At 62.1% G+C, this 14,745-nt stretch overlaps 1 protein-coding gene across 3 annotated transcripts in view; it reads left to right on the top strand.

The window, feature by feature from the left end:
• Window positions 1-56: 56 nt before the first annotated feature.
• The window catches only part of SLC12A3 (solute carrier family 12 member 3), a 33,165-nt gene continuing 18,476 nt past the window's right edge, over window positions 57-14,745 (top strand). For 2 of the 3 annotated variants that reach the window (XM_055145900.1, XM_004600649.2), the window contains exons 1-15: window positions 57-510; window positions 871-1,011; window positions 2,375-2,450; window positions 3,569-3,664; window positions 3,924-4,063; window positions 4,282-4,392; window positions 5,376-5,487; window positions 5,586-5,716; window positions 9,038-9,122; window positions 10,158-10,312; window positions 10,445-10,552; window positions 10,753-10,876; window positions 12,452-12,553; window positions 14,032-14,187; window positions 14,536-14,635. In XM_055145900.1, coding sequence (XP_055001875.1) covers window positions 223-510; window positions 871-1,011; window positions 2,375-2,450; window positions 3,569-3,664; window positions 3,924-4,063; window positions 4,282-4,392; window positions 5,376-5,487; window positions 5,586-5,716; window positions 9,038-9,122; window positions 10,158-10,312; window positions 10,445-10,552; window positions 10,753-10,876; window positions 12,452-12,553; window positions 14,032-14,187; window positions 14,536-14,635 — 1,925 coding nt within the window. In that variant the 5' untranslated portion in view covers window positions 57-222. The remainder of the gene's footprint in view (window positions 511-870; window positions 1,012-2,374; window positions 2,451-3,568; window positions 3,665-3,923; window positions 4,064-4,281; window positions 4,393-5,375; window positions 5,488-5,585; window positions 5,717-9,037; window positions 9,123-10,157; window positions 10,313-10,444; window positions 10,553-10,752; window positions 10,877-12,451; window positions 12,554-14,031; window positions 14,188-14,535; window positions 14,636-14,745) is intronic. The other variant, XM_055145899.1, reaches the window with a different exon arrangement.

Below are 14,745 nucleotides of genomic sequence, written 5' to 3'. Positions count from 1 at the left end.
CCAGAGGGGCAGGGGAGGGGGCTCCCCCCCTCGGACCCCGTGGCTGGCTCGGGGCCTTATCTCTGCCATCAGCTGGGCGGGTCGCAGCACCCGCCCCACCCCTGCCCTGCCCCTTGCTCGGCCTCCGTGGTAGCTGGGGTCCGGCCCCCGGACTCCCGCTGGCCTATAAAAGCCACGTGTCCCCGCCGACCCTGGCCCCCTCCCCCAACACCCGGCCCCGCCATGGCCGAGCTGCAGGAAGCGGAGGCGCCCGGGAACCCGGCGCTGTGCAGCAGCGGGCGCTTCACCATCAGCACGCTGCTGGGGGGCGATGAGCCCCCGCCCCCCGCCACCTGTGACAGCAGCCACGCCAGCCACCTGACCCAGGGCAGCAGCACCCTCTACATGCGCACCTTCGGCTACAACACCATCGACGTGGTCCCCACCTACGAGCACTATGCCAACAGCGCCCTGCCCGGGGAGCCCCGGAAGGTGCGGCCCACGCTGGCCGACCTGCACTCCTTCCTCAAGGTGAGTGTGCTCCGCTGCGTGGCCCGAGCCCAGTTGCCCGACCTCTCTGAGCCGTCCCACGCCGCTCTGTGCCTCAGGGACCCGGGATCTTCCTCGAGGCCGGGAGCCCCAGGGGGACGTGGGTGTGGAGGCCGTCCACGCGCGCTGGGCACGAGTACTCTTCGTTGTCTGGGTGCGAGGGAGCCCCCCCGCCAGGCAGAGTGGGCTGCCGGGAGAGGTGGTGAGCTCCCCGTCTGTGGGGGCATGCGAGCAGGAGGGGAGGGGTGCGGGGTGGAGCGGGGTCAGGAAGGTCTGGGAGGCAGGAAGGCCGGGTGGTATGAGCGGGCCCGACCCATCTGTGGCCTCGGGGCCCTTCCCAAGCAGGAAGGCGCCCACCTGCAGGCTTTCGACAGCCGGCCCAGCCACGACATGACTGACGGGCTGGTGGAGGGCGAGGCAGGCGCGGCCGGCGAGAAGAAGCCCGGGGAGCCTGTGCGATTTGGCTGGGTGAAGGGAGTGATGGTGAGTCTGGGGTCGGGGGGCTTGGACCCACAGCTTTTGTAGGGAATCCTGTCTTCCCTCTGCTTTGGAGCTTCCTGACCCCCACGCTTCCCTGGGGGATGTTTGTGTTTATGGGACCTGCTCGTCCTGTGAACATGGGCCGAGACTCACCTCCGTTCCCTCCGCTGTGTAGCAGCTGGCGTTGGACGGGTTAATGGATAGACGGCACTTGGACGGGGATGGAGTGATAATGCAGCAGGGAGGGCATTTGCCTTGCGAGCTGCAGACCTGGGTTTGATCCCTGGCATCCCATATCCCCCCCTCAGCCCCGAGTACCACGAGGAGTCACCCCGAGCATCACTGGGTGTGACCCAAAAAGCAAAAATAGAAGCATGTGCTAGATTCCAGCCTTGGCGTTCAAAAAAACCATTTCCCCAAACGGCCGCCAGGGGGCACCAGTAACCCCTGAGTGCCTCCAGGCTGTCTTTTGGTTCTCCAGACTGCTGGGTCTCCCCTGCTGGGTTCCAAGCTCCCAGCCATGCCTCTGTCTCTCCTTCCAAACAGTGAGCCTGGGGCTGGAGCGATAGCACAGTGGGTAGGGTGTTTGCCTTGCACGTGGCCGACCCGGGTTCGATTCCCAGCATCCCATATGGTTCCCTGAGCACCCCTGTGCATCGCTGGGTGTGACCCAAAGAGGAAAAAAAAGAAAGAAAAAAAAAAAAAACAGTGAGCCTATGTCTTATCCCTGAAGGCTCATAGCCAAAGTCTGGGCCTTTCCCTTGGACTGAGGGGGCTAGAGCCAGGCGAGACCCCCTTCTGCAACCCAGAGCAGATAGAGGGCTGTCAGAGTCTTCCAGCTTTGGACCAGGGGGATGGTACAGCTGGGAGGGCACCTGCCTTGCACGCGGCTGACCCGGGTTCGATCCCTGGCTTCTCATATTCCCCTGAGTACCGCCGGGGGTGACTCCTGAGTGCAGAGCCAGGAACCCCTGAGCATCTCCAGGTGTGGCCCAAACATCCCCCCCAACACACACACAAACCCACGATCTCCCCAGCTTTGAAAAGGCCCCCCTCTCAACAGTAGACCCTCAGGGGGTTGGGGAGGGCCAGGGGGACTGTGACCACCCAGCTCCACTGGCCCCTCCCCTGAGCCCTTTGCCCGGGCTCAGGGGCATTTGCAGAACCTCTCTCAGACGCAGGCTCTCTGGCCCTGGGCTCTGGGACCAGGGCTGAGGGCTATGGGGCTCCCAGGAGAGACGGGGAGAGGCAGGTGGGTCTCAGGGTGGCCCCAAGGTCAGGGGGGCAGTGGGCTCACCCCATCCAAGAAACGGTCTGGCTCCAGCCCCCAGGCGCTGCCTCGGGGCTCTGACTCTCGCTCCCGCAGATCCGCTGTATGCTCAACATCTGGGGCGTGATCCTCTACCTGCGGCTGCCCTGGATCACGGCCCAGGCCGGCATCGGTGAGTGCCAGTCCGGGGGGGGCGGGGGCTGCAGAGAGGGGCCTGCAGTGCTCTCTGGACGGGGGCACAGACTCAGGGCCCCCATCTGCCTGACCTCCGTAAGCAGCTCCACCGAGGGGCCCTTTTCTTCCTTCTTTCCTTCCTCCTTTCTTTCCTTCTTTCTTTCCTCCTTTCTTTTTTCTTTCTTTCCTCCTTTCTTTCTTTCTTTCTTTCTTTCTTTCTTTCTTTCTTTCTTTCTTTCTTTCTTTCTTTCTTTCTTTCTTTCTTTCTTTCTCTCTTTCTTTCTTTTTCTTTTGTCTCTTTCTTTCTTGAATCCCTGTGATATATACCATCATAAAGCTGTTCATAATCAAGTTTCAGTCAGACAATGTTCCAACGCCCATCCCTCTACCATTGTACATTTCCTACCACCAATGTCTGTCTGTCTGTCTCTCTGTCTCTGTCTCTCTGTCTCTCTCTTTCCTCTCTCTCCCCTTTTGTGCATTATGGTTTGCAACTGGGTGGCGGCTTTGGGGTGTGGAGTGACTGCCGGAGCTTCTGGAAGTACAGGGAGGTGGGGGGAGGTAGCCCGTCCCGACCCCGAGAGAGCCTGGAGATTTTCGCATACCCGAGATTCCAACAGATTAATATCTCGGCAAGGTCCATCCCGAGAGGGTGGAGTCCAGCCAGGGGCATGGCAGCGATTTTGGATCGTGGGAGCAAGGGGCCACCGGGGGCACAGAGCCCTTTTCTACTGTGAGCACCAGACAGGCTCTCTGGACTAACCCGGGCTCCCACGTGTGCCAGGCTGTGCCACCGCTCTGAGCCTGTGCCCAGCCCTCCTCGTGGGTCCTATAAACCCCACAGGATCTCAGCCCCCAAAGTGCCCACCCAGCGGCCACCCCTGCTTTATGCATTATCCGGGCGGGGGCCTCTCTCCCGCCCCCACCAGCCTTTCCGCTCTGGTGCCCGACCGAGGGCCCAGCTACTCCTCCTGGATCAGGAGGGAGGCAAAAACCCATTTTTCAGAAGAGGGAGCTCGAGGCTCAGAGAGGAGGGGCAGGAGCTAGGGTCCAGGTGGGTCAGCAGCTGCCTTGGGCTCCCCCCTGGACCACGCCCTGACTGTGTCCTGGGCCCAGTGCTCACCTGGATTATCATCCTGCTCTCCGTCATGGTGACCTCCATCACTGGCCTGTCCATCTCGGCCATCTCCACCAACGGCAAGGTCAAGTCAGGTGGGCGTCCACCCAACCCCCCGTCCTCAGCGGGCCCCTGTCTCCGGGGAGGGGGGCTCTGACCTGTGCCCCAGCCCCCGCCCCCCCGCCAGCTGCTCCTTCGGATCCCGGGAGAAGGTGTGGGGCAGTCTCTGCTCTCCCCGCCCCCTGACCTAGGCTGTGGGCCCTTGTGGGCGTCCCCTCCCCGTCACAAGTCCCCCCACCCCGTCCCCGCCGAAGCCGTCTGGCCCCCCTGGTCTCCCCTGTCTGGCCCCAACAGGCGGCACCTACTTTCTCATCTCCCGGAGTCTCGGCCCCGAGCTCGGGGGCTCCATCGGCCTCATCTTTGCCTTCGCCAATGCCGTGGGGGTGGCCATGCACACAGTGGGCTTCGCCGAGACAGTGCGGGACCTGATCCAGGTGAGCGGAACTGGCCCTCCGGCCCGGCCCGGCCCCCAGCCCGGCCCTAGCCGCGAGGCCACAGTCCCAAGGTCACACCCCATCCTTCTGGGACGGGTGCAGGAGCTGCAGCTGGTGCGGCCTGGCCTGGCCTCTGCGCAGGCGCTGGCCGGGAGGGGCTCAGAGACGGGCGAGAGGGGCGCAGGGGGCGGAGGGTAGAACAAAGCGCCCTCCCCCAGGAGTACGGCAGTCCCATCGTGGACCCCACCAACGACATCCGCATCATCGGCGTGGTCACTGTCACCGTGCTGCTGGCCATCTCCCTGGCCGGCATGGAGTGGGAGTCCAAGGTGAGCCCCTCGGGCTGGAGACGGGGGTTCAAGGGTGCAGCCGTGGTCCTGGGGCGCAGGCTCCCCCACGCCTCCCCCACGGGGCCTCGCGCCCGTGCCCTCAGCTGGCAGCAGGCTGGGGCCAAGGTGGGGGGCTCCTCCCCTGCCTGTCGCCGCCCGGCCTGCAGTCACTTGTCCCCGCACCGAGCCAGCGGGCAGGCAGGCTCCCGGCCGCACCCCATCGCGGAGGCTCCCACGGAGCCCGGCCCCAGCCCCACATGCATGCAGCCAGCACGGCAGCTCCGGGGCCAGGCCGGGTCGCCCAGCAGGGCACGCACCACCGTGGCCCTGATCTGCAGCTACGCGGCCCCAGGCCCACTCCCGGCTGGGTGCCCAGCTCACTCTGTCTCTCCGGCAAATCCGCTCCCAGCTCTCCCGAGACCAGGTCCCCCCCCCCCCCAAGAGCGGCCCCTCCTAATCCCCTGGGGCCCCAGTCTCCCTCAGGCTTCGTATTCCTGCCCCGAGAGCAAGTCAAGAGCCGGCTCTGCTCTCACGGGAACGGAGCACTGCACAGCGGGCGGTGAATGAATGAATGAGTGAGTGAGTGAGTGAGTGAGTGAATGGGTGAACTGATGAGCGAGTGGGTGAAAGGACAAATGAGTGAATGAGTGAATGAATCAATGAGTGAGTAGAATGATGAGTGAGTAAATGAATCAGTGAGCCAATGAGTGAGAGAATGAGTGAGTGAATGAATGAATGAATGAATAAGTGAATGAACCAATCGATCAACGAATCAATAAGTGGAATGGATGAGTGAGTAAATGAATGAGTGAATCAATGACTGGTTGAAGGTATAAACAAGTGTGAATGAATGAATGAATCGGTGAGCGGGTGGATTAATGAATGAATGAATGAATGAATGAATGGGTAAGGGACTAGAGACCCAGGACTGATTCTTCCCTGCTGGGGGTGCCCCCTGCCCCCTGACCTCCAACCCACCGCAGGCCCAGGTCCTCTTCTTCCTCGTCATCATGGTGTCCTTTGCCAACTACCTGGTGGGCACGCTGATCCCCCCTTCTGAGGACAAGGCCTCCAAAGGCTTCTTCAGCTACCACGGTACGGACGGGGCCACCCAGGCCCCGCATTCGGCCATCCCTGGACACGGGGGCCCGGGGAGAGTGGCCCCAGCCCTCTGACTCAGCCCGTCTTCCCAGCGGACATTTTTGTCCAGAACCTGGTGCCCGACTGGCGTGGCGCGGACGGCAGCTTCTTCGGGATGTTCTCCATCTTCTTCCCGTCGGCCACGGGCATCCTGGCAGGGGCCAACATCTCCGGGGACCTCAGGGTGAGTGGGCTCGCCGGCCCCCACTGCAGGCCCAGCCTGGCCCACTCGATCCGCTCTAGGCTGAGGCTGTGCAGGCAGCACGCGAGGCCTCGGAGACCACCCCGGTGTGGGCGAGTCTCCCCTCTCAGTCCAACCCCCCAGACTGGGCAGGACGCTGCACTCACCGGCCCAGGGCCCCCCCGCCAGGGCCCCCTGCACTGTCCCAGCAGGTCCTCAGCTCGGGCTTTGGGCTCTGGAGCTCTGACTCAGAGACTTCACGCAAGTCGGACAAGGAAAGCCTCTCCGGGCCTCAGTTTCCCCCTCTGTATGGGGCAGGTGCTGCTGTGGCCAGGGGACTGGGGAGTCTGGGGCCTTGGCGGCAGGCTGGGACAGGGGCTAGGCGGGCAAGGCCGCCCGCGTCCAGCCGGGGAGACCACGCTCGGAGATGAGGTCCTTCACGCCCCCGGGCTGGGGCAGGCCCATGAGCCAGGGCCCAGCCCCGTCCCCCCGCCCCCACCCCCGCCCCCACCCCCGCCCCCCACCCTGTGCTCACTCCCAGTTGCAGCGCGGGCTACTGCAGCGTTGCCCTGATTTCACGGCAGGGTGGGAGCTCAGGGGGCGAAGGGGCTCGCCCTGAGCCCACGGCTGGGGAGCGGGGCCGGGCCAGGGCCCAGGTTTGCCCGGCTGGAGCAGGGCCCTGAAACGTGAGGCCCAGGGTGGTGCAGGAGGAGGGGGGTGGGGGCTGGTGTCCCATTTCCTCCACCGCCCCGAGGTCAAGGCAGCGGCTTCACAGCCCGGGAACAGACCTGAGTCGGAGGCACATGGCCCGCAGAGCTGTGGGCTCCTCTGCAGCCCTTGGCGCCAGTGCCCCTGCCCGCCCGCCCATGCCCCTGTGGCCCCTGGCTGCGGGGGCTTCTCTCCTTCGTCTGGGGGTCCTTTCCGCTTCCACGGACTCTGGTCCCTGGACTTAGGTCCCCCTTAGTGCTCGAGGCTCCGTCTTCACCGAACCAAGGGCATTTGCAAAGACCCTGTTTCCGGGTAACTGTACCCCTGGGCTCTGGGGGTCCCGCGTTTCTAGAGTCACTGGAGGTGGGGTGGGGTGTGGGGGGCTCGGCTGATTGGCCCGTGGGCCCCGGTAGGGCCGCCTCATGCTTGCAGCAGCTGGGCGGGGCCACCCAGCCCTGAGCCCTGAGCTCGGAGCTGTGCCCCCACCTGCTGGGCCTCCAGCTCCTTCTTCCCCACAGCAGCCCTCCTCCCCCTCTCCCTGCCCCCCCTCCCCGCCCCTGCCCGGCCCAGCCGTAGGGCCCTTGGCTGCCCGAGCCCGGCCTCCCCCCATCCTGACTGGAGCCTCCCTGCTCCCCCCTCTCGCTCTGGGGTCCCACCGGGGCCTCTTCCCTCTGGGTCGGGGACCCTCCGGGCAGGGGCTGGGCCTGCCGCCACTGGCCCCTGCTGCTCGGCCATCGCTGAGGCCTCCACGCTCTGTTCCTGGCCCGAGCACGGGGACCCCGAGGAAGTGGGGCGCTTTGTCCATCTGCTTTCCGGGGGAGCTGGCCTGGCCCCCGGGCTGGGGTCTGTGCTTGGGTGGGGCGCAGGCTGCTGCATGAATTCCACGACTGTGGCTCGATGCTGCTCGCAGTGTCCTGGCCTCAGTTTCCACACCTGTCGCAGGGCGTTTGGCCTCTCCTCAGGAAGCTTGTTTGAGGAGATTAGGAGGATGGGCTGTGTGGGGCGTGCATGCGTGTCTGTGCGTGAGTGGGACATGTGGGTGTGAACTTGTGCGGTATGCATGCACGTGTATGATGCATATGGCACATATGTGTGCAGGTGTGCTGTACTCATGCAGGTGTGTGGCATGTGTCTTGAGTGCTTACATGCATTGTGATATGAGTGCATATGTGTGGTATTGTGCTTACACATGTATGTGTTTTCGTATATGTGTATATATTTATGGTGAGGGTGTTGTGTGTCACCTGTGTGTGGTGTATGCATATGTGTGCACCTGTGTTGTGTGTGGTCTGTATAAAGCATGTCATGTGATATATGTGTGTGGTGTATGTTCATGTGTAGTGTGTGTATGTGTGTGCAGGTGTGTATGGTATTGTGCTCTGCGCACGTGTGTGTGGTGCATATGCTTGCATGGCATGTCAGATGTGGTGTGTATATGATGTATGTGAGTGTGTGGTATTTGAGGTATATCTGTGTGTGTTGTATGTATGAGTGTGGGTATGTGCGTGTGTGTGCAGTGTACGGATAATGTATATATTTGTGTGAATGTGTGTGGGAGTATGTGTTGGCATTGATGTGTGTGTGGTATGTGTGTATAGGTGTCTGTGGTCTGTGTGTGTTGTGTGTATGTGTGTGTTTGTATGTGTGAGGATGTGTTTGTGCGGTATGTGTGAGTATATGTGTGTGTAAACTCTATGTGCAGTGTATGTATATGTGTGTGAACGCATGTGGTATATTTGTTTTTGTGTGTGTTTGTATGTGTGGTATGTGTGAGTGTACATTTTTGTGTGTGCATGCAGTACGTATGTATATATGTATGTGTGAGTGTGTGTGAGTCTGTGTAGGGTATGTGTGTGAGTGTATGTGTAAGTCTGTGTGTGATATATATGTGTGTAAAAGTCTGTGTGCAACGTGTGTGTACAGTATGTGTGTGAGTTCACGTGCAATATATGTGTAAGTGTGTGTGTATGTGAGTCTGTGTGTGGTGTGTGTGTATGTGAGTCTGTGTGGTGCGTGTGGTGTGTGTGTGTGAGTCTGTGTGTGGTGTGTGTGGTGTGTGTATGTGAGTCTGTGTGGTGTGTGTGGTGTGTGTATGTGAGTCTGTGTGTGGTGTGTGTGGTGTGTGTATGTGAGTCTGTGTGTGGTGTGTGTGTGTGAGTGCGTGTGGCCTGTGTGAGAAGGCCCAGCGCATTCCCCCGCTTCCCTTCTCCAGGGAGCTCCTCAGGCTGGTGTTTCTGCCACAGACAGACCCTCAGAGCAGCGGGCGCTGGGAGGAGCTGAGTGCCAGGACTCCTTCCCCCTGCAGCACCAGGGCCCTTCCGGGCCAGGCGCTGACCAGGCACTGACCAGGCACTGACCAGGCGCTGGCCAGGCGGCCCAGGAGCTGCGTTCCAGCCGTGACTGGCTCCAGCGAGCCCTCGGCTGTGCCCTGCCTGTGGAGCTGCCCCTGGGCCCCTCTCTGTGCTCACCCCTCCCCCCACAGCCCCAGAGCAGGGCAGGGCAGAGGCTGCTCGATGCACATGCACACATACACAAACACGCCTGTGCACATGCACACACCCGCACACACACATGCACAGGGTGCATACATGCACACACACGTGCCCTCTCCCCCAGGACCCTGCTGTGGCCATCCCCAAGGGCACCCTCATGGCCATCTTCTGGACCACCGTCTCCTACCTGGCCATCTCGGCCACCATCGGTGAGTGGCTGCTGGGCTGGGGTCCGCTCTCCAGGCAGGGGCCCTGGACTGGGGTGCACAGAGCCCACGGTACGGGGCCCACAGTCGGTACGGGGCCCCGGTGTCTGCACATCTGAGCCGCGGCCAGTGGGGCGGCAAAGACGGAGCGTCAGACCAGGTTCTTCCAGGCTCGAGGGTGCGGGAACATCGTGGAACCATTCCAGGTGGTCTCCAGGCTGATGGGGGGGGCGGTGATGCCAGCTGCTGACCGCACGCAGCCCTGCATAGGCCTGACCACGTTTCAGAGACTGTCACTTCCCCCACTTTACAGGAGAGGAAGAGAGGGCTCAGAGAGGCTAAGGGACCTGCCAAAGTCACACAGCCCTTACGCGGTGGGGCCTGGCCTAGAGCCCAGGTGGGCTGTGGGACTCGCCTCTCTCTGACCACCAGGTGCACTTGTCCTGGGGCCACCTTGGGAGCTGGACTCAGGGCTCCCAGCTACTTGGGGCTTGGGACTCAGTGTCCGACCTAAGGGGGCCAGGGGCCCTGTGGTTGTACAGGGACACAGGCCATGGAAGGTCCCTGCATCTTGGTAGAGTCGTGGCAGTAAAGATCACGAGACTCCTGCTCCTGAGGGCGAGTGCATGCATGTGTATATATGTGTGCATGTATGTGTATGTGTGTATGTACACGTGCATGTGTGCATGCATGTATACATGTGTCTGTGTGTGCATTGTACATACATGTGTACTGCGTGCATACATGTGTTCATGCATGCGCATATCTATGTGCATGTGCACACATGCATATGTGTGTGTGCGTGCATACATGTATGTATGCATATGTCCATACATGTGTATGTGTACATGTGTGTACATGCATATGTATGCATGTGTGCATGCATGCATGCTCTAAACTCAGTTATACACCATCCGTCGTCATTACATCAGCAAGCCCCTCATTCTTTGCAGAAGTGACCAGCATTTGAGGGTGGAAGAGAAGGGGCACTGGAGGGGTGGGCAGTAGGAGGGGACCCGTGTCCTCCTTCCTCCGCAGGCTCCTGTGTGGTCCGTGATGCCTCCGGGGTCGTGAATGACACGCTGAGCCCAGGTGCGGGGGCCTGCGAGGGGCTGGCGTGCGGCTATGGCTGGAACTTCACCGAGTGCTCCCAGGAGCACAGCTGTCGCTACGGCCTCAGCAACTACTACCAGGTGCGGGGAGCACATGGGAGGGGCGCGCGGGGGCACGCGGTCCGGGAGCAGGACCCCCACCTCTGGGACTCTGCGGGGACCCCGAGGCCCCTGTCTCCTCACAGCAGGGCCCTGACCCCCGTGTCCTCGCAGACCATGAGCATGGTTTCCGGCTTTGCACCCCTCATCACGGCCGGCATCTTTGGGGCCACCCTCTCCTCCGCGCTGGCCTGCCTTGTCTCTGCCGCCAAGGTTTTCCAGGTGAGGCTGCAGGGGTGCGGAAGGGTTTGGAGGGGAGGGCAGGGCAGGGCAGGGCCGGCAGCACGCAGCGCCCTGGCTGAGCCCCCCCCACCCCGTCCCCTCCATCCGCGGTCCCGCCCCCTGGTCCTTCCACAGTCTCCCCAGTCATCGGGGTGGGCGCTGGGAGCCAGCGGGGTGAGCGGGTGACCCTGTGTCCACAGTGCCTGTGCGAGGACCAGCTGTACCCCCTGATCGGCTTCTTCGGCAAAGGCTACGGCAAGAACAAGGAGCCGGTGCGCGGCTACCTGCTGGCCTACGCCATCGCCGTGGCCTTCATCATCATCGGTGAGTGCCGGGCTGGCTCCCCTCCGTCTGCGCCACTCTGCCCAGGGCGGCTGGGCCTGGTGGGATGGGCACAAACGGCTCTTCCTGGGGGAGGCCGTCAGGGCTGGACTTGGCGATGCTGCGGGAGGCTGTGTGGGGCCAGGGATGGCGCCAGCGCCCTGTGCACACCGGACCTGCACTCCGTTCCTCTGAGCGCTCTCCCTGGCCACGAGGGACTCTCCGTGGGGCCACGTCTGGGCAGCTGGACCACCTTCACCCCGCGACCTTTGGTACCTGGACAGAGGACTGACCCTTCTTTAGAAGTGGGGCAGCCTCACCCCTCCAATCCCTAAGCTTTCGAGCTGACACCGTGGTAGAAAGGGGGGTGCCTAGGGGGAAAGCTCAGCTAGCCACTGAGGTAGGTCACCAGTGAGGCGCGTGGCCAGTGAGGCGGTGGCCAGTGAGGCAAGTGGCCAGTGAGATGGTGACCAGTGAGGCAAGTGGCCAGTGAGATGGTGACCAGTGAGGCAAGTGGCCAGTGAGATGGTGGCCAGTAAGATGGTGGCCAGTGAGACAGTGACCAGTGAGACGGTGGCCAGTGAGACGGTGGCCAGTGAGATGGTGGCCAGTGTGACGGTGGCCAGTGTGATGGTGGCCAGTGAGACGGTGGCCAGTGAGGCAAGTGGCCAGTGAGATGGTGGTCAGTAAGATGGTGGCCAGTGAGACGGTGGCCAGTGAGATGGTGGTCAGTAAGATGGTGGCCAGTGAGACGGTGGCCAGTGAGATGGTGGTCAGTGAGACAGTGACCAGTGAGACGGTGGCCAGTGAGACAAGTGGCCAGTGAGATGGGTGGCCAGTAAGATGGTGGCCAGTGAGACAGTGACCAGTGAGACGGTGGCTAGTGAGATGGTGGCCAGTGAGACGGATGGCCAGTGAGACAGTGGCCAGTGAGATGGTGGCCAGGGCGGGTGACCAGTGAGACGGTGGCCAGTGAGACGGTGGCCAGTGAGACGGTGGCCAGTGAGACGGTGGCCAGTGAGACGGTGACCAGTGTGATAGTGGCCAGTGAGACGGTGACCAGTGTGATAGTGGCCAGTGAGACAGTGGCCAGTGAGATGGTGACCAGTGAGATGGTGGCCAGTGAGATGGTGGCCAGGGCGAGTGACCAGCAGAGAAGAAACGCTCGTCTCGTTTGAGCAGACCAAGACAAGGACACGTGCTGGGGGACCCTCCATGAGAGAGTCCTGGAGGCGGTCACTGGGGTAGAGCCGGGGCCGTGGTCTAAGGCTTCAGGGGATGGCTGTGTCCCGAGTCACGCTGCGTCATGCATCTCTTAACATCATCTGTGCCCACACGAAGACCTGCTGCCACTGCCGCCACCTCCCGGCGGGCTCAGCACGCCTCTAAAAAGCCAGCAGTCTGCCGTTTGCAAATCTCAAGCCCTTCGCGCATCACAGAGTGATGGACCCATTTCACAGAGGAGAAGGCTGAGTCTCCCTCAGCCACGGTGACTTAGCCTGGGGCACGCCGCCCTGCGGGGGCCGTGTGGGGACAGACCCACCAGCCTGTTCTGTCTCTCTTCCTGGGTCCCTGCAGCCGAGCTCAACACCATCGCCCCCATCATTTCCAACTTCTTCCTGTGCTCCTATGCCCTCATCAACTTCAGCTGCTTCCACGCCTCCATCACCAACTCACCGGGTAAGCGCCCCTCCCCCACACCCCGCCTGGGCATCCTGGAGGAGGGTGGGAGGGGTGGAAGGGAGGACTGACCCTGGGCACCTGCCAGATCACATCAGAGTGCAAGGGAGCCTTGGTCAGGTATCAGGAAGAGCCAAGGTAAAGCCATCGCCACCCCTGCCTCCATCTCACAGGAGTCAGGGGTCTCTGCCCCGACACCCCGCCCCACCCAGAGAATTCACCCTGGAGTCCCGGATGGACAAGGTGGCTGCAGCTTGGACCTAGTTCAGCACTAGGGGGCGCCACTTACAGAGCAGGTGGCTCTGTATGTTACTAGGAAAATGTACAGTGGATAACAGCCAAGAAAATTTTTGGTGGGGTTCGGGAGGGAGCATGCCTGGTGGTTTTGGGGGGTCTCTCCTAGTAGTGCTAGGGGCCACATGGTGCTGGGATCGAACCCAGGGCTCCTGGGTGCAAAGAGTGAGCTCCAGCCCTGACCCATCTACCCGGTCCTCCATGAAGCTTTCAGGTTAGCCCTCGGGCTGGAGAGACAGGACAGCAAATCTTGCACACAGTCGACCCAGGTTTGATCCCTGTGGTCTCCCTTGCATCGCCAGGGGTGACCCTTGAGTGCAGAGCCAGGAGTGACCGCTGAGCACCACACAGTGTGACCCCCTCAAAATACAGACAGACAGACAGACAGACACACACACACACACACACACATACACATTTCATTGAATCCCCATGAATTACAAAGTAACTCATGCTTAAGTTTCCGGGTACAGTATTGCAACACCAATCCCTCCAGCAGTGTTCCCAGCTGCCCTGCCGCCCCCTCCCTCCTCCCCCATTGTCCTAGGCGATCTCTTTTGTTAGTCTTAGTACCCCCCACCCCATGAGGGGGGGCCAGCCCCCTACTGAAGGTCCAGCTCTCCTGGTCTTCCTCTCTGTTGCCTTTCGGCATTAGTTACCCGCTACTAAGTGTCTCCACCGCCCCCCCCCCCCCCATGTGACGAGTCTGTCCCTCTGACTAACTTCATTCACACGGAGACTCTCCCAATGTGGTTTTTTTTTTTTTTTTTACATAAATGAAATCAGCCCCCAGGGCTGGAGCGATAGCACAGTGGGTAGGGCGTTTGCCTTGCATGCAGCCAACCCGGGTTCGATTCCCAGCATCCCATATGGTCCCCTGAGCACCACCAGGAGTAATTCCTGAGTGTAGAGCCAGAAGTAACCCCTGAGCATCACCAGGTATGACCCAAAAGCAAAAAAAAAAAAAAAAAATCATCCCCAAGTCGGTGGAGGGTTGGTGGCTGGCCACGATGCTTCGGAAACACCCACTGCCCAGGTGCCCCTGGCCCGGCTTCTGCCCAACCCTCACCCCCAGCTCTGCGGAGCGTTGGCGGCCACCCCGGGCCAGGGCCTGGCTGTCACTGGGTGGGTGTCCGGGTGCGTGTCCGGGAGCTGAGTGCCCGCTGCCCCGTGCCCACGCCCAGGCTGGAGGCCCTCGTTCCGCTACTACAGCAAGTGGGCGGCGCTGTTCGGGGCGGCTGTCTCGGTGCTCATCATGTTCCTCCTCACCTGGTGGGCCGCCCTCATCGCCATGGGCCTGGTCCTCTTCCTGCTGCTCTACGTCATCTACAAGAAGCCAGGTGTGGGCTCCCCCATCCCCCCGCCCGGGACCCCCGCCCCCACCCAGGCTCGTCCTCTGACCCACCCGCGGGGCCCTGGCCGGGGGGGGGGGGGGGAGAGGGGGGAGGGGGGGCGGGGTGTGGGTTGCATGCTCAGAGCTGCTCCTGCAGAGGGCTGCGGGTCAGGGTTCAGTCGTCCCCCCCGAACTCTGACCCAGGCCACCCTGCGGTTTGTGTGCCGGCTCGGACCCCTTTGCGGACTGTCCTGTCCCCTCCCAGCCCCCACCGGGCCACCCCAGAGCCGGCCCCTTCCCTCTGCAGCCCCCACCCCTGCCCCGTGTCTAACTTCCTGCCCACTGTCCCCGCCAGAGGTGAACTGGGGCTCGTCCGTGCAGGCCGGGTCCTACAACCTGGCCCTCAGCTACTCCGTGGGCCTCAACGAGGTGGAGGATCACATCAAGAACTACCGGTGAGCGGGTGCCAAGGGCGCCAGCCTTGCTCGTGGCCCATCCAGGTTCGGTCCTGGGCATCCCCGATGGCCCCCTGGCACCGCCAGGAGAGATTTCTGAGCACTAAGCC

Source organism: Sorex araneus, chromosome 8 (assembly GCF_027595985.1).
Source record: "Sorex araneus isolate mSorAra2 chromosome 8, mSorAra2.pri, whole genome shotgun sequence".
In the NCBI taxonomy this organism is placed as follows: domain Eukaryota; kingdom Metazoa; phylum Chordata; class Mammalia; order Eulipotyphla; family Soricidae; genus Sorex; species Sorex araneus.
The sequence above is the reverse complement of the archived record's forward strand: the minus strand, read 5'-3'. Positions and strand labels throughout refer to the sequence as shown.